The sequence below is a fragment of the Bubalus kerabau genome, chromosome 6, assembly GCF_029407905.1.
Source record: "Bubalus kerabau isolate K-KA32 ecotype Philippines breed swamp buffalo chromosome 6, PCC_UOA_SB_1v2, whole genome shotgun sequence".
Classification (NCBI taxonomy): domain Eukaryota; kingdom Metazoa; phylum Chordata; class Mammalia; order Artiodactyla; family Bovidae; genus Bubalus; species Bubalus kerabau.
In genome coordinates this window covers 106931351-106954201 of record NC_073629.1, presented here as the reverse complement: position 1 = coordinate 106954201, position 22851 = coordinate 106931351, and the positions used below count along the sequence as shown (strand labels likewise).

The 22851-nt window shown below is 44.7% G+C and overlaps 1 protein-coding gene across 6 annotated transcripts in view; it reads left to right on the top strand.

Annotated features, from left to right (window-relative positions):
* Positions 1 to 20619, top strand: part of PPIE (peptidylprolyl isomerase E) — a 111793-nt gene extending 91174 nt beyond the window's left edge. Inside the window, exons 2-11 of one of the 6 annotated variants that reach the window (XM_055586300.1) lie at positions 6092 to 6131; positions 7144 to 7242; positions 9459 to 9502; positions 10187 to 10213; positions 11819 to 11900; positions 12552 to 12652; positions 13921 to 14044; positions 18751 to 18936; positions 19931 to 20073; positions 20221 to 20619. In XM_055586300.1, coding sequence (XP_055442275.1) covers positions 6101 to 6131; positions 7144 to 7242; positions 9459 to 9502; positions 10187 to 10213; positions 11819 to 11900; positions 12552 to 12652; positions 13921 to 14044; positions 18751 to 18936; positions 19931 to 20073; positions 20221 to 20331 — 948 coding nt within the window. In that variant the 5' untranslated portion in view covers positions 6092 to 6100 and the 3' untranslated portion in view covers positions 20332 to 20619. Of the gene's footprint in view, positions 1 to 6004; positions 6132 to 6223; positions 6257 to 6314; positions 6582 to 6678; positions 6697 to 7143; positions 7243 to 9458; positions 9503 to 10186; positions 10214 to 11818; positions 11901 to 12551; positions 12653 to 13920; positions 14045 to 18750; positions 18937 to 19930; positions 20074 to 20220 lie in introns of those variants that run through there. The other 5 variants (XM_055586301.1, XM_055586302.1, XM_055586298.1 and 2 more) reach the window with 5 other exon arrangements.
* Positions 20620 to 22851: the final 2232 nt, after the last annotated feature.

The window sequence follows — 22851 nt, the reverse complement described above, 5'->3', positions numbered from 1 at the left end:
TCCTCTGTCCATGGGGTTCTCCAGGCAAGAATACTGGTGTGGGTTCCATTTCCTTTTCCAGGGGATCTTCCTGACTCAGGGATCTAACCCGGGTCTCCTGCATTGCAGGCAGATGCTTTACCCTCTGAGTCACCAGGGAAGACCACCATAGTTAACTAATACTTCCATCATGTCACATAATTACCATTTCTTTTCTGTTGTGAGAACATTTAAGATCTACTCTCTTGGTAATCTTCAAGTATTATTAACATTGAATCCTCAGAACTTATTCATCTTAAAATGCACCCCTTGACAATATCTTCCCATTCCTCAACTCCTTATCCCCTAATAATACCAATCTACGCTTTGTTTCTGAGTTCAGTTATTTGAGATTCTACATATAAGTGATATAATGACGCTGATCTGATCATGCACTTTTGATCATTTTTGTCTCTTTGGAGAAAAGTCCTTTGCCCATTTGTTAATAGGGTTATTTGCCTTTTTGCTGTTGGGTTGTAAGAGTTCTTTTCATATTCTGGATAGAAGATTCATCATATGTATTATTTGCAAACATTTTCTCTCACTTTTTGGCTTATCATTTCACTCTCCTGATAGTGTCCTTCAATGCATAATAATTTTTAAATTTGATGAAGTCTAATTTACCTACTTTTCTTCTGTTCCTTATGCTTTTGGTGAGAAAAGCATTTCTAAGAAACTTAAAGAAACTATTGCCAATAGTTGACATTTTTGACAGTATCTCTCAGTTGCTTGTTTTTTTTATTGAAGTACAGTTGATTTACAATGTTGTATTATTTTCTGGTGTATAGCAAAGTGATTCCATTACACATACATATATTCTTTTTCATATTCTTTCCATGATAGAGTATTACAAGATACTGAATATAGTTCCCTGTGCTATACAGTAAGACGTTTGTTGTTTATCTATTTTATATATAGTAGTTTGTATCTGCTAATCCCAAACTCCTAATTTATCCCCTTCCATTCCCCTTTGATAACCATAAGTTTGTTTTCTACATCTGTGAATCTGTTTCTGTTTCATAAATAAATTCATTTCTATCGTATTTTAGGTTCCACATACAAGTATCATATGATACCTATCTTTCTCTGTTTGGCTTACTTCACTTAGTATGATCATCTCTAGGCCAATCCATGTTGCTACAAATGCAAATGGCATTACTTCATTCTTTTTATGGCTAAGTAGTGTTCCAATGGGTATGTATATAGTACATCTTCTTTATTTATTTGTCTGTTCATGGGCATTTAGGTTGCTTCCATGTCTTGGCTGTTTAAATAGTGCTACTATGAGCACTGTGGTACATGTATCTTTTTGAATTAGAATTTTCTCCAGATATATGCCCAGGAGTGGGATTGTTGGATCATATGGTAACTCTGTTTTTAGTTTTTTAAGGAACTTCTATACTGTCCTCTGGAGAAGGCAATGGCACCCCACTCCAGTACTCTTGCCTGGAAAGTCCCATGGATGGAGGAGCCTGGTGGACTGCAGTCCATGGGGTCGCTAAGAGTCAGATATGACTGAGCGACTTCACTTTCACTTTTCACTTTCATGCATTGGAGAAGGAAATGGCAACCCATTCCAGTGTTCTTGCCTGGAGAATCCCAGGGATGGGGGAGCCTGGTAGGCTACCGTCTATGGGGTCACACAGAGTCGGACACGACTGAAGTGACTTAGCATAGCATAGCATAGCATACTGTCCTCTATGGTGGGTGCACCGATTTACATTCCCACAAAAAGTGTAGGAGGGTTCCCTTTTCACCACACGTTTTCCAGCATTTATTTGAGCCATTTTGACTGGTGTGAGGTGATACCTCACTGTAGTTTTGATTTGTATTTCTCTGAAAATTAGTGATGCTGTGTATCTTTACATGTGCCTATGGGCCATCTTGGAGAAGGCAATGGCACCCCATTCCAGTACTCTTGCCTGGAAAATCCCATGGATGGAGGAGCCTGGTAGGCTGATGTCCATGGGATTGCTAAGAATCAGACATGACTGAGCGACTTCACTTTCACTTTTCACTTTCATGCATTGGAGAAGGAAATGGCAACCCACTCCAGTGTTCTTGCCTGGAGAATCCCAGGGACGGGGGAGCCTGGTGGGCTGCTATCTATGGGGTCGCACAGAGTTGGACACAACTGAAGTGACTTAGCAGCAGCAGCAGCAGCATGGGCCATGTGCAAGGGACAATTTTAAAACAATATTTTATTGTACATTTTTCAAAGCTGAGCCCTATAGTTTGCAAATATTTTTGTCTTATTAACCTCATCTAAACTTTCACTCCAGAAAAAAAGGTAACTTGAAAGAGAAAAATCACATGCAACTATCTCTTTGAATACTTTTTAAATGCAGGAATCCATAGTTACACAAGGGTTAGAGACACAAACTGCGCCCAAAGTGAACTTGAAGGAACACAAACCATTCTGAACCACTAAGAATTTACTCTCCAAATAAGTGCACGTAACTGAGTCCAGGTGTCCTGGGGACTGACCATATAGATTCCCATTTTAGCTTTTAAACAGAATACAATATTTATTAAAGATAAGTACTCAAATGTACTAATAGGAAACAGGTTCAAGAGTAGCCACAGTAATTGTTTTATACCAGCAGTCCCCAAATATGGCAGGCGAAGATTTGCTCTCCTGCCGCTCATCTCCTGCTGTGTGGTCTGGTTCCTAACAGGCTCTGGAATGGTCTGGTCTGTGACCTGGGGATTGGGGACCCCTGACTTAGACAATTAAAAAAATTTGATCAGAGTTGCCTGCACATGATAACAAAAAATGACTGACTTTTGGTAATTCACTGGCAGTCCAATGGTTAGGATTCTACACTCTCACTGGCCAGGTTCAATCCTGTCTTGCGGCACAGCCAAAAAAAAAAAGAAAAGACTTATACAATCTCTCCTTTATGGATAATTTTTTTGTCCTTATTCTCTGTTCAAGATCCAAAGGCCCAGCAAGTACAGTATTTTCCCTTGTCACATCCCTCCCCCAAAAGAAAAAATGACTGACTTTCTAGTTGTTTTATTACTGTTTGAAAATTCTCATACACCATATACTCCTTTTTGTTTTCAGTCAGAAGGGATTGGTTCTATGCCTTGCTCTTGATATGTCACTTCTTTTCTTGAAAGAGATGTTTCTCAAACCATGCTTCCCAGGCCAGCAGCTTGAAGGTCACCTGCGCATGTGTTATTAATGAACAATCTTGGCACCCTGGACCTACAAAATCAACAACTCTGAGACTGGAGCCCAGCAACCTGTGTTCTAATAAGCCTTCCGGATGATTCTGATGCCTGCTCCAGTTTAAAACCACATTTACTGTTTTTAAATGTGGTTTTACTATCCAGACATGATTGATTAAGTCACTGGCCATTGGTGATTGAACTCAATTTCCATCCCTTCTTCCCTGCCCGGAGGTCAGGGGTGGAGCTGAAAGTTCCAACCCTATAAATCATGTAGTTAGTTCCTCTGGTGACCAGCCGCCATCTGGAAGCTATCTAGGGACCTGTGTTGAATAATTTTATGTATCTACTAGACTAGGTCATAGGGTTCCCAGATAGTTGGCTAAACATTATTTCTAAAGTCTTGGAAGGTGTTTCTAGATGAGATTAGCAGTTGAATAAGTGGACTCAGTAATGCTATTGCCCTTTGTAAGGTGGTGGGCCTCACTCAGTCCACTGAGGGCCTGAATGGAACAAAAGGTAGAGGAGAGGAGAATTCGCACCTTCATCTGCCTGAATGACTGAGCTGGGACATCGCAATGTTTTCCTACTCTTGAACCAGGATTTATACAATTGGTTTTACTGGTTCTCATAATAAATCTCTCCATATGTATCTATATAATGTGTGTATATATATCTATATATACATATATATTTTTTCCTACTATATATAATATATATACATATATATTTCTCCTATTGGTTCTTTTTCTCTGTAGAACTCTAACTAATACAGAACTCCACCATGAGTCACCTCAGAGTAAATTCAGGTGTGGTCAAAAGGGTTCATTATGAATTTAAAAAGAACCTCTTTCAGAAAAGTTTAAGGGTTTTAAGGGCTCTGTGCCAGGTAGTGGGGACAAAGACCAAATATATAAATATATATAATACCACATCTTCATAAAGGATAACTTGTCAGATTCCCTTGAGAGTGTCCTCGTTAGTAGGGAATAGTGATAGGTTCACAGGGGGAATCTTGTAATCAGATCTCACAGCCTCATTTCTATGAGTGGTATCCCTCTGGTTTGTCCTGAGGACAATGAGGTTTGTGTTTGTATCCACTGCTTAGCTCTGGGACCACAGTAGGCACAGGTCTTGTTGTCAAAGAAAAAGAGAGACACTCACCTGGCTATAGTCACAGGATGTGTTCCAGTCAATTGTTGGATGTGGAGGCCATGACCCCCATCTGTGGGGTAAGCAGGACTTCAACAAGGACTGGTGGGCGCCTCCAGATGGAGAAAGGAGAGAGCTAAATGAGCAGAGGCAAGAGAACTGAATACATGGTCAGAGCCAGAGCTGGAGTGTTGGCAGGGGTTGACTTGGCATGGCCATGTCATGTCCCCATATCAAGGGCTGTAGGAGCCTTGTCATCAGCAGCACTGATTGAAGAAGGGAGCTTTAGGGGCTTCCCTGAGGTCTCTGTGGTGGGGAATCTGCCTACCAATGCAGGAGACAGGGGTTCAGTCCCTGGTCTGGAAAGATCCTACATGCTGCAAGGCAACTAAGCTGGTGTGCCATTGCACCACAAATACTGAGACTGCGCTCAAGAGCCCAGGAGCTACAACTACCGAGCTCTCATGCTACAACTACTAAAGCATGCATGCCTAGAGCCTGTGCTCTGAAATGAGCGAAGTCACAGCAATGAGAAGACCTCACACAGCAACTAGAGAATAGCTCCTGCTCCCTGAAACTAGAGAAAAAGTCTGTGCAGCAAAGACCCAGCACAACCAAAAATAAATAAGTAAATAAAATTTTAAAAAAGGGAGCTCTAGAGACTTGAAGTTTTTTGTTTTTTGTTTTTTTTTTCCCCTTAATATCACCCTCGGAACAAGGCAGAGGGTAGACTTGGGGGACAGAACCATCATCAACTCTTCCTTAGTCTCGACTACATTAACCTCCTGGTCTCTAGGCTTCCACCCAAATCATTCTGGGCACAATGGTCAGAGACTATTTTGAAGTATAAATGTGACCATGTAACTACCCATCACAACCTTCAGTAGCTTCTCAAAGCCCCCAGGTACTCCACATGGTTTGCAGGGTCATGCATCCTGCCACCCCTACCCACCTGTTCTGTCTGATGTTCCACGTCCCTCTCCTCCCCAAGGCCCACAAGAAGGTGCAGAAGCTGTCTCCTCTCCCGGAAACCTTTTCCCTTGCTCCCTCCTCTCTCTGGCTCCTCTTCCGTAGGGTTTCAGCTTAAATATGGCCTCAGAGAGGTCTTAACCAACTGCTCTGCCTAAAAGAAGTGGCCCCATTATTTTGTACCACTTAGGCTAATTTATGTATTGCTACTAGTTGATGTATTCCAGGAGTCGGTCAACGTTTTTCCCAAAGATCCAGATGGTAAATATTTCAAGCTTTGTAGGCTGTGGGTTTGCCCCGGCAGCCTGAAAGCACTCACATATGAATACTAAAAAGAATGAGCAAGACTGCGTTCTGATAAAATTTTTTTAATGAAAATTGAATCTAATATAATTTTCACATGTCACGAAATATTATTCTTGTTTCTTCTTTCCCCGCCCGCCAGCTCTTTAAAAATGTAAAAACCATTCATAGCTCCCGGTTGTCCAAAAATAGATGGGCGGGGTGACCCGCTAACCATACTTTATTGGTTGTTTATTACTTGCTGACTCCTTCTGACTCCGCAAGGGAGTGTGTTCCGCAGCAGAGAGCACCTACAGAGCCGAAGCCTTGTCAGTTCAGGTACCAAGATGCACCTACGCTGCACTCGCAGCTCGACGGCACCCAGAGGCCGCCACGGCTTATGCCAGAGTGGGCGGGGGTCTGCGATAGCCGTACGCGGGGGCGGAGCTTGGGGAAGGGGCGGGCCGAATGCAGGCTTCCGGCGGAAGAGCGCAAGAGCAAGATGGCCACTACGAAGCGAGTGTTGTATGTAGGTGAGAAGGCTTGGGGGCTAGGCGGAGGCTGGGCGAACCGGGCCGCGAGTGGGTCGTGGCGTGGAGCTGGACAGGTCTCCGGACGCGGGAGGCGGCGAGCAGCTGTCTAGGTGGCATCTGTGGCGGTATTGCTTGGGTCTCAGAGAGTGAGCCTGAGACATAATTGCACCTCTCTTCGAAGCCCGCCAACCTCTAACAACAACCTCTTCATCACCTGGGGCCGGGGCGATGGTTGGAGGAATATTAGGGACTTCTGAATCCTCGCGTCCATTCATTTTACATTCACCGCAGCAATGGCTCAGCCCCTACTCTTCAGGGAAAGAGTTCCCAGGCTAGCCGGCTAAAAATGAGAATAACCCCAATAGCGCAGTTTGATGAGAGCTTTGGTGGGGACGGACACTGGTGACTTGGGGCTCGGTGTGGGGAGAAATGACCCCTGCATCTGGAGAGGTGAGAGCAAGTTTTCAGGTTGCGGTGACGCCGGAGATGAGCTGGAATTAGCCAGGTAGCGAAGTAGGAGCAAGTGTGTTTACTGCAAGGGAGCAGCACGAGCAAAAGCCCAAAGGTGTGAAATAGTCTAACGCTTGGCAGGCAAATGTGTCGTTTTGCGGGGAAGCAAAGGGTAAGAGGCTGAAGAAGTGGGCAGGGCCTTGTGAACAGCCTTGTGTACAGTGCTAAGTTTGTACTTTATCCCGAGGATAAAGTACTTTAAGCAGGGAAGTGATGAGTTAAAGTCTGTACGTTCCCAGGATGGTACTGGTTGGCTTTGTGGAGCAGAAGGGAGGCAGTTATGAAGCTGTGGAGGGAATCTCCGGGCTAGATGAGGGTCTGAAAGGAGAGTGAAGAGTGTGCTTCGTAAGTAAGTGTGAAGGAGCAAATGAGAGGGATATTTATGAACCCAAAGGACTGAATGGAAAGATCCCTGCCCTGACAAGGGCATGCTGATTTTACAGCAGGGACTTCTCAAGAGAATGGAGGACAGAAGTTCAGAAGGCACTTGATGTCTTTGCAGGTGGACTTGCAGAGGAGGTGGATGACAAAGTTCTCCATGCTGCTTTTATCCCTTTTGGAGACATCACAGATATCCAGATTCCTCTGGATTATGAAACAGGTGAGTCGTCTTAGTGTTTCTCATGCCCAGAATCCTCCTGCTAGGAAAGAACTTAAAACTTTTGTAAGTCATATTACAGTACGTTCTAAATATGCTTTGGGCAGTGTGACAGTGATCTTTATGCAGAAGGACTTCTCTGAGACTTGGGGTTGTGAGCTGCAGTATGCTTTTCAGATCCCATATATTGCATTTGAAGTAAGACAGGCTTTTCAGTTAGCCAGTAGGAAAATTGGTTTCGAGCTACATGGAGAGCTGTTGTTTCAAACTGCCTGCCAGGCACTCTCCTACACCTGCTCTCTTCTTGGCAGCTGTGCTGTTAAATAGGGTAGCAGGAAAGCCCAGCTTCAACAGTGGGGCCTCAGCTTCTTTGCACCTGAACTTTTCCTTCAATTAGTATCACAGCTGCAGTTCAGTTTTCTGTCTTAACCTTTGTTGTCATTTTTAACGTTGGAGTTTTAGGCCCAGCTCTAAAGTACACAACTAGTTTAGAAATCCCACTAGGGGATCATAGAGAGGGAATTTTGGGAGACCCATGTGAGTTAATTGATCATTCAAGAAAGCAGGCTCACTCAGCAACAAAACCAAGCAGCCCTGCTTAACAACAGCACCATATAGCAGTGACACCTGCATTCTGCTGGTTGAGGTCAGTAAGTTAATGATCCCTTGGCCATGCTCCTGTGCACACACTAAAAACAAAAATATAGGGGAAAGGTGACATTATACTGAAACCCGAAATGATTTACCATATTTTAATATCTGTTACTGCCTTCTTGCTCATTTCCATAGCACCGTGATAGTCCTAGTGGGGCCATGCAGGGTCAAAAACTCCCCTACCCAGCATGTAGGAAGAATTAGTGATGGGAGACTCAAAGAATGAGGAAGAGGGTAGTCTTATCCTCCTCCTCATTTTTCCTTTAATTATAAAAGTATAGCCCAGGACTTCGCTGGTGATCCAGTGGTTGGGAATCTGCCTGCCAATGCAGGGAAAATTCCACATGCCTTGTGGCAGCTGAGGTAGTGCTCCATAACTACTGAGCGGTGCTCCACAACAAGAGAAGCCACTGCAATGAGAAGCCCACACACTAGAGAGGAGCCCCGACTCGCCACAACTAGAGAAAGCCTCCATGCAGCAACAAAGACCCAGCACAGCCAAAAACAAATAAATGAATGAATTTTAAAAGTAAAAAAAATTAAATTGTACCCCACTAAGTTCTTGTCACAGCACCCTCTTGCCTGCCTCCTTGTATCTCTCATAAGCGTCATATACTAATAAATGACTTTTTCCATGCCGCTTTGCCTCTCAGCGAATTCTTTTCGCAAGGAGACAAAAGAACCTCAGCTACATTAAGTCCTGAGATTGTTTTGTGGTTTCAGCAACCTATGCTCTGCTGAGTCCTGAGACGAGTTGTGTGGCTTCAGCTCTTATCATCAACATTGTATATGGATTTAACCTCCCTGGGACCTTTATATGTATAAAAACAATAAGGTTATGTTGACTCTGTAAGGTTAATTGGTTACTTAAACAAATGCTTTTGTACACTTGGCCTTTCTAGTTGGTGTTGGTTAGATTAGCCTTTTGCTGAGGATTAAGACTGAGCATCCTTACCCAGGTTTTAGGATTCATGACTTATGCACAGTTGATGTTCAGAATGTATGTTTGGAATGAATGATTGATAGGTTAAATGACTTCATTTTTCTAGCTGCCTTGCGTGCAAAGGTTAAGATTTGATTTGGCTTTGGTAAAGAATGCTGCCTTTAAAGATTAAAAGTATAGTTCATTATTTAGTTATGTTCACTACAAAACGGGCTTCCGTGGTGGCTCAGATGGTAAAGAATCCACCTACAATGTGGGATAATTTCCTGGATTTGATCCTTGGGTTGGGAAGATCCCCTGGAGAAAGTAAAGGCTACACACTCCAGTATTCGGGCCTGGAGAATTCAAAGGACAGAGGAGCCTGGCAGGCTACAGTCCATGGGTTCACAAAGAGGGGGACACGACTGAGTGACTTTCACTCACTACAAAACAGTTTAATGTTGCTTGAAATGTTATTTAAACTAGAAAGAATCAGAGTAAGATACCTTTTTCCTAAATAGTGATGGTGTAGAATTTCTAGTAAATGGATAAGGCATGTGACTGACTTCACTTTCTTTGTGACCACCTGCTTCTTCCTGTTGCCCAACATGATAATTGCTTGATATTGTCTGCCTTTTTTCAGAAAAGCACCGAGGATTTGCTTTTGTTGAATTTGAGTTGGCAGAGGTGAGAAAATTGTTATCTATGTTAAGTATTTGGCTTGTTATTATTGTTACTGATTACAAAAGGAGCTGTTCTTCATTTGGGGTTGGGTTTTTGGGCCTCATGTGATGCTTCCAGAGAGATGATAAACACTGTTTGAAGGAAAGCTGCCTTCACTTAATGAAACCATGGGCTGTGATGAACATCACAGACCTGCTAGGTCCTGCCTGTCTTGCTCTGCAGAACTCCTGCAGCCCTGCTCATTGAGCATCTTTGCCTGGTAGCACTGGTGATACTTTCTTTGTCTTCCACTAAATGTGGCTCAGAGGTTAAAGCGTCTGCCTGCAATGCGGGAAACCTGGGTTTGATCCCTGGGTCAGGAAGATCCCCTGGAGAAGGAAATGGCAACCCACTCCAGTATTCTTGCCTGGAGAATCCCATGGACGGAGGAGCCTGGTGGGCTACAGTCCATGGGGTCGCAAAGAGTTGGACACGACTGAGCGACTTCACTTTCACTTTCAAATGGCAAATAGCTGCAGTCAGCCAGGAAGTGCACTTTGTTAGACACGTGCAACCTAAGTGAGGAAGAAAAAGAGACCTTTTTCTGTTGGATTGTTTTTTTGTTGTCATTTTACCAAGTATGTGTTTAGACACTACAAGAAGCATTTGACTGCAAACGTAAATTCGTACCTTGTCTTTTTTTGGCAGGATGCTGCAGCAGCTATTGACAACATGGTAAGGCTGGGAATCCTGCTTCTTACAGAAGTTGCTTTTTGGTGGTACAGAGGGCACTTAGTTCTACATTGGGTTTGCTAAACCTCCAAAGTTACAAGGTTGCATGAGGAAGTACATACAAATTGTCATCGTGTGAAAATATTCACTGTGAATTGATCACTTATGAAATTGTCCTTTCTCAAATATCTTTCTCCATTTGATGATAATGTAAAGGCTAATCATCCTTGTTGACCAGTCTCTCACTGGCTGCCTGTGTCTAGGATAGGAAATTGTAAACAATGCAAAGTAATTGCACAGTGAAACTGCATATTTTACAAAAGAGGCAGGGTTTCATGAAGTGTTAGACCAGTTAACAATTGAGAAGAGAAATTTGATAAGGATAATGATAGGATGTGCTGCTGATCCAAGTGATTGGGACAGCCTGGAGAGCTCCTTGGGGCGATGATGCAGCTCTTGAGTCTGTGTTCCCTCTTCAGGATACTTAGGATTTTCACATCAGATAAGAAATGCAAAGATAATCATACTGTTGATAGGATTTTATTGGAAAAAATACTGCAGATGTATAAACATCCATTATATCTCTGTTCTTCAAATTAGGCCATAGTTTAAAAGCTGAATTTTAACTATAAGAAATTTATTTTCATTAATTTTAGTTTCATCACAGTACATTCCCAATTTTTTCCCCCTTTACATTTTACCATGAAATTTTCTTACTGTCTTTAAAGTGATTTCACATTGAGTGACCTTTCCTGGTACCAGTTATCTGAGGGTAATAAGGCTTTGCTTTATTCCTGTTCTCTGTTTCCCATTCATCAAATGTTTTCCTCAGCTCTTAGAACAAGATCACTTCTCATTGCGTAAGGCTGACCTTGACTTTTGAAAATGAACTCAGGTACTTGGAAATTGCATTTATCCTTGTAATTTCAGAGTACTCTGAACACAGCGTCACTTTTGTTCAGGCAGGTCATTACTAGTATTGAAAGAAAGGAGGTCAGATACTACTGCATATGAACTAGATATACAACAAGGTCCTACTGTATAGCACAGGGAACCTGTTATTTAATACCTTCTAATAACCTATAATGGAGAAGATTCTGACATATATATAATGTATAACTGAATCAGTTTACTGTACACCCAAAACATTGTAAATCAACTATGCTTCAATTTTAAAAAAGAAAGGGACTTCCTTGGTGGCCCAGGGGCCAAGAATCTGCCTTGTAATGCAGAGGATGCAGGTTCAGTCCCTGGTCAAGGAATTAAGATCTCACATTCCATGGAGCAACTAAGCCTGTACTGCAGCTAGAGAGTCCATGGGCCACAACAAAGACCTCATGTGCTGCACCTAAGACTCAATGCAGCCAAATAAGGAACTAATAAAGTTGAAAGGAAGAAAAGAGAAAGGAACTGTATGATGGCTCCCAGGAGGAAATTCTCTGCAGCCCATGGGCTGCTTTGTGGCAGGTGCATAACTTGCTGTTAGGGGATCAGGGATTAAGGGAGAACAAATCATGAGCTTGTCTCAGGTGTATCAGAAGTAAATGGAAAGCGTCTGACTTTCTTTTAACCTAACAGTTTAAGCAAATGGATTTGCACACTTTTCAGAATGAATCTGAGCTCTTTGGACGGACAATTCGTGTCAATTTGGCAAAACCCATGAGGATTAAGGAAGGCTCTTCTAGACCAGGTGAGTGGGAGCAATACGGATGCCCCAGCACACCCTCCAGTTTGGCCTTGCCTGCCTTCCTGTCCCAGTTTTCTTGAAAGTAGGCACTGAACGCTTCTCTGGCGGACAGTAGTAGAGGATGGTTCACATTGGCAAAGGACATGTGCCACCTTTGTGGGGAAATAAAGAGCGTAGCTTCTCAGCCACGCCAGGGTAATTGTTTCCTTTATGAGAGAAGCCATGCCTGATCTCTCATCTGTCGCAGTGTTCTCAACATTCCTGGCAGGTTCTATCAGGGGCTGGGACTGGCAAGGGCTGCACCTTTCCCTGGGGCTTTTAATGTAGCCCTGCTAAGAGCTTGGAGAAGGAAATAGCAACCTACTCCAGTATTCTTGCCTAGAGAATCCCATGGACAGAGGAGCCTGGGAGGCTATAGTCCATGGGGTTGCAAAGAGTCAGACACGACTAAGCGACTAACACACACAAGAGCTGGACTTGAGGGTTGGCAGTCTCTAAAAGATGGGAACTTGCCTGACACATGTGACTTCCCAAAGTGGAGACCTCCGGCTGAGAGAGCCACAAAACATGTTCTGCTTCGCTGACCAGAGCACCTACTTAGCAGCTGGCTGATGGCTTGAATTGGTTCTCATCTGCTCGCTTCTTTGCTTTCAGTTTGGTCTGATGATGACTGGTTGAAGAAGTTTTCTGGGAAGACGCTTGAGGAGAACAAAGAGGAGGAGGGGTCAGAGCCCCCCAAAGTGGAAACGCAGGAGGTGAGATTGCAGGCTGGCACTTCCCCCCAGAAGACTGTTTTTTTTTAGGTTTTTATGGAAATCTGGAAATGTATATACAAAAGTAGAGAGAATGAAAAGTGAACTCACAGTGTTTTGGTGGAGGTTGGTAATGAATGAACTGAAGAGAAGCTCTAAGCCTCTCGACCTTGTGCTCTGCGTGAGGAGCTTCTCAGCTCTGCTGGGTTCTGTTCTGTGATTGTTATTGACTAGGAGGAAGTATGAGGTGAGGAAGGGCGGTGGGTGGGCCTCTGCACCCTCCTGGTTGGTCCCCCTCCTTCACACAAGTGTTGTGCTCCCAGCTCACCGTCCTTCTGTTCCTGACGCAAGGGAGGCAGAGCGGGGTGAGGGTACCTTCCCTGCGGTCTGGGCACAGGTGTGAGGTCCTCCCTTCCAGGGAATCTGCCTTGGCACTTCCTTCTGATTCTCAGTGCACCTCTCTACCCGTTGCCTCTCCGGCTGCCCCTGCCCATTATAACTGGTATTCGGGGTTTCTTTCTTGACGCGTGGTCTCCTTCCCCTCTCGGCCGCAACAGCAGCAGTCACTCTGATCTCCCACAGCCTCTCCTAGGCTCTTGGACTCTCCTGGCCTCTGTTTCTAGTCCTGAGCTTCAGACATTTCTAATGCAAGTCTTGCCCACCCTCCTCTAATCTTGTTCATCCTGTGTTCTCCAACTCACTAACTTGCCACTTTCCATCCACATTGACTCAAGCAGGAAATAGGCTAAGCAGAGTGCCTACAAGTGGAATATAAAGCAAGGTCCCCGCCACCTCCATTGTGAGCACTTCAGTACTCCTTGCTTCCGTTGCAGCCAGCCTGTGCACACGCAGGGCTATGCACAGGGAGGGGATGGTGTTACAGAAATAGGTCCTTTTAACTGGATTAAGGTGGGTGACCTTGAGCTGGCATGTGAAGGTGTTGAGAGTTGTCTGTTTGGGGCCAGAAAAATGTTGTTTGTGAACACACAGGAGGGTGAAGGCGAGGCAACCTCATGTGTCTGAGGGAGTGTGATGAGATGACATGCCTGCCGGGTGGGGCTCCAGGTAGACGGGGCTGAAGTCTCCCGTCACTGGATGCCAAACTGGGGCCATGGCCGTGGCCTTCACCTTCTGCAGCCCAGGGCCTTCCCTGGCGTCACCCTGTTCAGCTTTCTCACTAGTTGGGTTCTCAGGTGTGTTCATTCACACTCGCTCTCCTAGTTGGGGAGTCAGGGCGTTCTCTCTAACCTGGCCATTTCTCCTGCATCTAGGGAGAGCCCGCTGTAAAAAAGGCCCGGTCAAACCCTCAGGTGTACATGGACATCAAGATTGGGAACAAGCCAGCTGGCCGCATCCAAATGCTCCTGCGTTCAGACGTTGTGCCCATGACCGCAGGTGAGCAGTGTTTTCTTTAATACAAGTGAATGTGTATTCATGGTTGGTTTGTTTGTTTCTTTTAAAGTACACACACACACACACACACACACACACACACACACACTCTCACACACACACTCTCTCTCTCTCTCTCTAACAGTATTGAAGGCAATAAATTGAAAACCTGAGTCTTTGTTCCTTCTCCATATCTAATCATACTCTTCAGAAGTAACTACTGATAACTAACAACTTCTTGAATATTTTTTCATTTGTTAAATACTGAATTCTATTTATCCTTCTTTTAATCTGAATTTTATTATGTAGACATATAGTTAGGAGTGTTAATTTCACAGTTTGTTTTGAAAAACACAGCAGTGCCCCCCTGCCCTACTGCCATCCCCCAGCACCATTTGCTGCTTCTCAGAGGCAGCCAGTTTCAACTCTTAGCTGATTCTTTTGATTTTTAACCTCCATATTTGTAGATAACAGATGTATGTTGCTACTTTCTGATTTTTTTTGTTTTTTGTTTTAATGTCTTTTCATTTTAGATATCTATTGACTTCCCACTTGAGAAGATAAGGAATTAGCTTTTGAAATCAGCTTCCCAGTTCCTTCATCCTTTTATGCTGTTACCATAATTTTAGTTAGGTCACAGGTCATTCTGTGTAAGCATCATACTGTGATAGCTTCTTTTCATACACAGCACTTCGTTTTCCCTGGAATTCATAATTCTCTTGTTTTCACATTTGCTTAGTATTCTGTACACATATTCCTGAGCTTTCCCAAATTTTCCTGTTTGTGTAAATCTCCATCATGTTCAAACACATCAGATATTTTGTCAGTTTCACTTATTCCTCCCTGGAGCCCTCTGACCTCCTCCAGCTTGGACCAGTTGCCTTCCAGGCCCATCTCATAGCCTTTGTCTTGGGATCTCCTGCTTTCGCTTCCTGTGTTGGGACCTCTGTTGTCTTTTTTGATCTATTCCCTCAACTTTGGTAGAGGATATAAGCTATCTGTAGCTTCTGGAGAAAAGAACTTGGAGGGTCAGGTTTTTGAGACTGATGTGTGGAAATTTCTACTTTCCCACCTGATAGTTCGGATGTAGAATTCTAGAGAAGTCTAATGTCATTCTGATTCTTGGTCCTTTATACAAAACCTTTTTTTTTTTTTCTGTCTAGAGCTGAGCTATCCCAATATGGTAGTCACTGTCCACATGTGACTCTTTAAACTTAAATTAATTCAAGTTATATAAAATTAAGTTTCACTTCTTCAGTTATTCAGATGCTTAACAGCTGTTAGATAACACTGGTCTAGATGCTTGAAGGGTCTCTGTGTCCTGTGTTCTGAAATACTGTCCCCTTGGAGTAGATCTCCTTCCATCCATCCTGCTAGATACTCAGTGGGCCCTACTATACTGGTTTCTCTTGCTGCTGTAACAAATTATCACAGACTTAGCAGCTTACAAGAACATAAATTTGTTGTCTTAGCTGTTCTGAGGGCCAGAAGTCCAACACAGGACTCACCAGGCTAAAGAAAGATGGTGGCTGGGTTACCATATTCCTTACTGGAAGCTCTATGGGTAGATCTGTTTCCAGAGACAGTCACTTTGTTGACAGAATTCAGTTTCCTGCATCTGTAGATGAAGGTACCCATTTCCTTGCTGGCTGCCAGCTGAGGGCTAGTCCCAGCTTCCAGAGGCTTGTGGCCCGCCTCCTTTATCATCACAGCCAGCAGTGATTGATCCAGTCCCTCTCACGTTTTGAATCACCTGCCTCCTTTCCCATCCACTTCTTTTTTTGGGGGTGGGTTGTCGGGGAGATGGAATATAATTGCTTTACAGTGTTTTGTTAGTTTTAGCTGTACAACAGTCCATCCACTTCTAACTCTCTCTTTCTGCCTTTAGCTGGGAAAGGTTCTCTGGTTATAACTTGTGATTATACTAGGCCCATCGGGGTAATCTAGGCCACTCTCCCCATCTCAGTGTCTGGAACCTTAATCACATCTGCACAGTACCTTCTGCTGTGAGCAGCATATTCTCAGGTTCCAGGAATTGGGACATGGACATCTTTCGGGAGCCATTATCCTGCATACCACACCCATCAGTTAGGACAGTACTATCTTTTGAAAGGTTTTCCTTGAATTATTTCTTTACTTTTATCCTTTCTGATTTTTCTCTACTCATATTTTGGAACATTTTTAAATGTTCTTTTTCATAGTATCCTGTGCTTATTTCATGCATGTACTATCATTTCATCTTGGGAGATTAGTATACTAAAATTTCTTTTTCCTATACAGCTTATGTTTGAAATTATTTTTTTCAGTTTTTTTTTTCTTTTTGTTTTTCTTTGTTTGTTATTGATCTGTTTGCTTGTTTCAGTCTTTGCTTTTCACATTAGATGCCTTTCTCATATATAAGACTAGGGTCCTTAAAATCTGCTTGGAAACTCCCTGGACATTGGTAAGGCTTGCTGACTGAGGCTTCCTCTATGAGGTGATTCTATCTTTCTGTTGGACCCCGGATATCAGTATCCCTGAGGCATAGTCTCTTGGACAGAGCAGAGGCCACAGAGAAGACTCTAGTCTCTTGCTAATGGTCCTATGTCCAGTTGTTTGTCATGGAGGGTGGGAGTGTTTGTCATGGAGGGTGGGAGGTTGTGGGAGCAGTATATGAACTTCAGTAAATCTCCGTGTCATCATGGTACCTCAACACTCAGTTATGTATAAAGCATCCCAGACCAGAGACCCTCTGCTTTAACCTGCTGGAGGGGTAAACCTCCCACCAGCAGCCAGGGCTGGGGAAGAGAGAGGATCTGGGGGCTAGCTACTTTTTTAAGGGAGCTTTCAACCAGACTTACTGCTTTTAGAACCATCTTCATCCTTGTCACTGAGGTTTTGGAATTTCTGCAGCAGAAATCAAATTGCTTCTTGGCTTTATCAGCTTAAGCTTCAGCTTTGTTAGGTCTGCTCTATCAGTTATGGCTCATCTGTTTGTCTTCTAGGTTCCAAAGATTTTTGTTGCTGTTGTCTCTTCTCTTGCTCTTTTTTAGGGGATAGTCATTTTATCCATATTTTAAGTGTATGATTTACTGGCGTTAATTGCATTCACAATGTTGTACAACCATCGCCACTATCTATGCTCAAAACTTTTGCAGCACCCCTAATAGCAACTGTATAGTCCATGGAATTCTCCAGACCAGAATACTGGAGTGGGGAGCCTTTCTCTTCTTCAGGGGATCTGAACCTAGGGATCGAACCTAGGTCTCCCACATTGCAGGTGGATTCTTTACTGTCTAAGCCACTAGGGAAGCTCAGGAATCCTGTGGATCTTCCTGACCCAGAAATCGAACTGGAGTCTTGCAGGCGGATTCTTTACCAGCTGAGCTACCAGGGAAGCCGAATAGAAATTCAGAACTCGTTAACAGTCACTCCCCTTTCTCCTCTACTCCCAGCCTCTGGTGATGGTTAATCTACTTTCTGTCTCTCTGAATTTACTGTTCTAGACATTTCATATACATGGAGTCATAACAGTAGTTGTCCTTTGATGTCTGATTTATTTCACTCAGCATTGTGTTTTCAGGGCTCATTTAGGTATCAGTACGGCTGGCTGATATTCCCTTGTCTGGATAGTCCACAGTTTGTTCCTCTACTCATTTGTTGATGGACACTTGAACACTGGTTCCACTTTCCAGTTATGAATAATGATACTGTGAACATTTGTATACAAATAAGGATTTAAATCCCTGTTTTCAATTACTTTGGGTGCCTCCCTAAGACTGGAAATGCTGGGTCATGTGGTAATTCTAGTTTGACTTTCTGAGGAACGACCAAATTACTCTCTACAGTGGCTGCACCACTTTCCATTCTCATAAGTGATGTACAAGCATTCTAGTTGCTTTACATCCTCACTTATTTTCTGTTTATCATAGCCATCCTAGTGGGAAGTGGGATCTCATTGTGGTTTTGATTTGTATTCCCCTAATCACTAATGATGTGAAGCATCTTTTCACGTGCTTAGGGGTAGGGGCCATTTGTGTATCTTCTTTGAGGAAATGTCTGTGAAAGTCTTTTGCGTATTTACTTACTAGGTTGGTTTTTTGTTGTTGATTTGTAGGAGTTCATTGTATATGAACACTTAAGAGATGTGATTTGCAAATGTTTTCTTCCATTCCCTAAGTTGCCTTTTCATTTTATTGAGAGTGTCCTTTGATATCCAGAAGTTTTTCATTTTGATGAAGTCTCATTTGCCAATTTTTTGTTACTTATACTTTCAGTGTTGCAGTTAAGACATTGCCAAGTGCAAAGTCACAAAGACTTGACCTGTCTTTTTCTCTAAGATCCTGTTTGGTCTTTCTTTTTAAAAATTGCTTTACCACCAGTTTAGGGTGGAGCAGATCTAGAATGCATGTTTTCATGCCTTCTTTAAGTAGAATTCCATCTAATCCTTCGAGATAATCAGTATCTCAAAGGTTTATAATGAACATGTCATATTTTGAAATGAAAATACGAATATTAAACAAATATAGTTTTTCAGAGTCTAGTTAGAGATCTCGTTGTTTGGGTTTTTTTGACCATGCCCCCAAGGCATGTGGCATCTTAGTTCCCCAACCAGGGATTGAACCTGTGCTCCTTCCTTGGAAGCATGGACTCTTAACCACTGGCTCACCAAGGAAGTCCCCCTGTTGGTTTGTGTTTTAATCAGGCGCCTTTTCCTTTCTCGGCCCCAGAGAATTTCCGCTGCCTGTGCACCCACGAGAAGGGCTTTGGCTTCAAGGGCAGCAGTTTCCACCGCATCATCCCCCAGTTCATGTGCCAGGGCGGTGATTTCACCAACCACAATGGCACCGGGGGCAAGTCCATCTACGGGAAGAAGTTTGATGATGAAAACTTTATCCTCAAACACACAGGAGCAGGTGGGATCCGGCTGGTGGGTGATGGTCGCTGGGCTGGGCTGGGGCAGGATGGCTGCGCAGGGGGTTGACAGGCTGTGGTTCTGGTCTCCTCCAGACCCCCACCCAGGGAAACAGGAGAGGTGTTCGGCCTGGCTGGAATGGAGTGAGCCTGTTTCCATCACAGTGTCCACAACTGTGGGCGTAGCTTAAATTTTGTGGTCAGCCACTGTAAGCCCACTCTTCTTCTCTCAACCCCACTGCCTGCCTCTCTGTCAGACTCTCTAGTAAAAAATTGCAGTGGTTGGTTCCCCAGCAACTAGAAAAAAATACAGAACTATACTGATATTTAAGATTGCAGTTCTTTAGGGGGCCCTTGCCAGCCACACTAGACAGAGCTCCCTAGTTCATGCTCAGTCCTGGTCAGAGACGGCAGTTGCCGCCTTCACTCCCCAAACCTCCACGTCACCCTCTGCCCCAGGTGATGCATGGCCTTCCGCGTCTGTCCACACCTGCCTGCGCCAACTTCCCTTCAAGTGCAGGGGCTGAGCCACCTCCCCTCTGCTCATGACCCGGACCCTCCCCACCCCTTGCCCTTCGGAATCTGGTTCTGCACTCATGCCCTGCCGCTGCCCCCTGTAATGCCCGTCCCCACCACCTGTAATGCCCGTCCCCTGCTCTGCTCAATCAGCACAAAAGCACACAGTGTCTATCTTTTCTTTGACTCATGTCCCCCCCTCAGCTATCACCCATGCCTCTGGTCCCCTTTTTAACTGAAACTTCTTGACAAAGTTATCTAGGCTCCCTGCCTTTGGTTCTCTCGGTCCCCCTCTAGACAGATTTCAGGCGCCACTGGCCCACTGAAGGCACTCTTCTCCACCCGGCCCACAGTCGGCTCCTGCTCCTCATCCCGTTCGCCCTCCCATCTGCAGGTGCAGAGGCAGCATCTGCACTCCTCCCTCCACGCCCAGGACCACCAGCAGGGTCGGGGGAGCTGACGGGCGCTTCTCTCCCCCAGGCCTGCTCTCCATGGCCAACTCCGGCCCAAACACCAACGGCTCCCAGTTCTTCCTGACGTGTGACAAGACGGATTGGCTGGACGGCAAGCATGTAGTGTTTGGGGAGATCACGGATGGCCTGGACGTCTTGCGGCAGATTGAGGTGGGTAGCTGCCAGGGCTCCTGGGGCACAGCCATGAATGTGGGAGAGCTGAATCGGGGCCTGGAGAGAGACAACAAGCTGCTGTTGGGGGGTGGGGGGTGGGACGGGCAGAGGGGTGGGTGTCCCTGAGCCACCCTTACTCTCCAGCCTCCCTCCCCTGATTCCTCCTCTTCTGTTCGGCCCGCAAAGGCCCAGGGCAGCAAGGACGGGAAGCCCAAGCAGAAGGTGATCATCTCCGACTGTGGGGAGTACGTGTGAGAGGGGCGCTGTCAACCCGGGGCACCAGCACCTGAGGTGTCCCGTTGGCAGCGAGCAGGGCTTCGTGTCGTGGCCCTTCCTCGGGGTCAGCATGGGACAGCTCCTCTGCAGGCACAGCCTGCGCCTCCTCTGGCTCTTCCTCAGGTGTGGCCTTGGGCCCAGGGCTGCCCTCCCCACTGTGGACAGCTGTGCGTGGCCTATCCAGGCCTTTGCACCAGGGCTTCTCGTGGGCCCACCTGTGTGACTCCTGGACATTTTCTTGTGGTAAAATAAATTCTAGTTTTGGTACTCCTGCCTCCAGCTAGTTCCTGGGAGTTGTCAGATGTCGCCTATAAAGCTAAACTGTCCCCTGAGACGGATTGGTGAATGAATAGGGCATAATCTCTTCCCCACGGTTTTTCTTTTCTTCCCTTGGATGATTCCCTGAGATGCTGGGTGATATATCTTCAGGTCAGATACCCCTGTCAGACCACTGTCAAGACCGTGGGCATCAAAGACCGTAGAAAAATTCCTGTCTTCAGTGCCTCCACTCCCGCATCACACTGCCGGCCTCAGAGCCAGTGAGTGTATTGCTCAGTCTCCGTGATGCATTTGCTTATTTGCTCACTTTCATTTTACAGATTTTTAAAAATGATACTTTATTACTCACAGTGCCTTTTCCATGCTAGGTACTATACCTAATTGTCAGGAGACAAGGGGTTAGCAAACCCCTTGGTTCTAATCCAGCCCACTACCTGGTTTTATGAGGAAAGTTTTACTGGAAAGTTGCCGCCATTGGTTTACGTATTCTCACTGCAGTGACAGTGGAGTAACTGGTGACAGATACTGTATGGTCCCTGTATTAGAGTCTTCAGACAAACAGAACCAATAGGGTGTGCCTCTGTGTACACAGAAAGATCCATTATACAGAACTGGCTCTACGGTTGTGGGGGCTGACAAGTCTGATAGCTGCAGGACAGGCCAGCAGCCTGGAGCCCCAGGGAGAGGCATGTTGAAGCTTGAGTCCAAAGACTGTTCTGAAGGCAGAATTCTTTCCCTCACAGGACCCTAGTCTGTCTTTCTTGAGGCCTTCAACCGATTGCATGAGGCCCACCAACACTGGGGGAGAGTCATCTGCTTTACTTCAGACATACTGATTTAAATGTCAGTCATATCTGAAAAATACCTTCACGGCACCATCTGGACTGGTGTTTGGCTGAAATGTGGATACCACAGCCTAGCTATAAACAGAAAATTAACCAAGACCATCCCTCACTAGCTCCCCCAGGGCCAGGCCCCATCTTGGCTGGGGGTGGTGGCAGCACAGAGGAAGAGACCCAGGGTTGTGGCCCAGGACTCGGTGGCTTGGGAGTTTCCCACAGCGTGTCTGCTCCACATGCTGCTGGCACAAAAACAGACTGTTGGACCTACTTTTTAGTGGTGAAAAAGAGTTCCAGGTGATGGAAAATCAGAGAGCTATATTTTCAAAACGTATTTATTAGGGGAAATTATACCATATAACGTGGAGAAAGCACATCGAAAGCAGTTTATATAGTACAGTATGATTCCTATTTTGAACAAATACCTATCTGTAATATGTAAACATCTATATTTTTTATATATATATATATCTCCTAAGAAAAAAGCCTATAAATAAATTCAACAAAATATTAACTAGCATATTCTTATCTGACTTGTAGGATTATGGTGATTTGAATTGTATTTTATTTTTTTGTCTTTTCCAAACTTTCCTCCAAAATTGTATTATTGCTGTAATAAAAGCACATTAAAAAAAAAAAGTGGGTCAAGTGCTTATAAAAGGCCTCTCCATGAGGAGTAACACTCAGGATGGACAAGCCCTGTTTAAATTGCCTAAAGGGCACCTCGGCAGGGCTCCTGGGAGCACAGAGCACGGTGTCACCACCCTGGCCACTGCCGCATAACCGGCCACTTGCCCAGGCCTTTAAAGCAGGTGAGAACACAAGTCCTGTCTTCAAAGGATTGTGGTGTGTAAATGTTTTAGGAAAAAGCACAGCTCTGAACAAACACCATCACCCACAAAATACATTCTCAGAAGAAGAAAGTTTTAGTGACCAAGCACAGAAGGGGCTCAAAACTAGCAAATTCTTTTGTAATAATACCGACAGATACCAGTTGTTAAGTAGAGTCTGCCTGGAATGCAGGAGATCCAGATTCAATCCCGAGGTCAGGAAGATGCCCTGGAAAGGGGAATGCAACTCACCCCAGTATTCTTAGGGGCTTCTCTGGTGGCTCCGCTGGTAAAGAATCCACCTGCAGTGCAGGAGACCTGGGTTCAATTCCTGGGTCAGGAAAATTCCCTGGAGAAGGGATAGGTTACCTAGTATTCTGGCCTGGAGAATTCCATGGACAGAGGAGCCTGGCGGGCTACTGTCCATGGGGTTGCAGAGAGTTGAACACAATTGACTTTCACCAGTTGTTAAGTATTTATATGCCAGAATGGTACTAAATGTTTGTGTACACAGATAATCTTTTTAATAGCTTGGAAGGAGAGAGCCACTA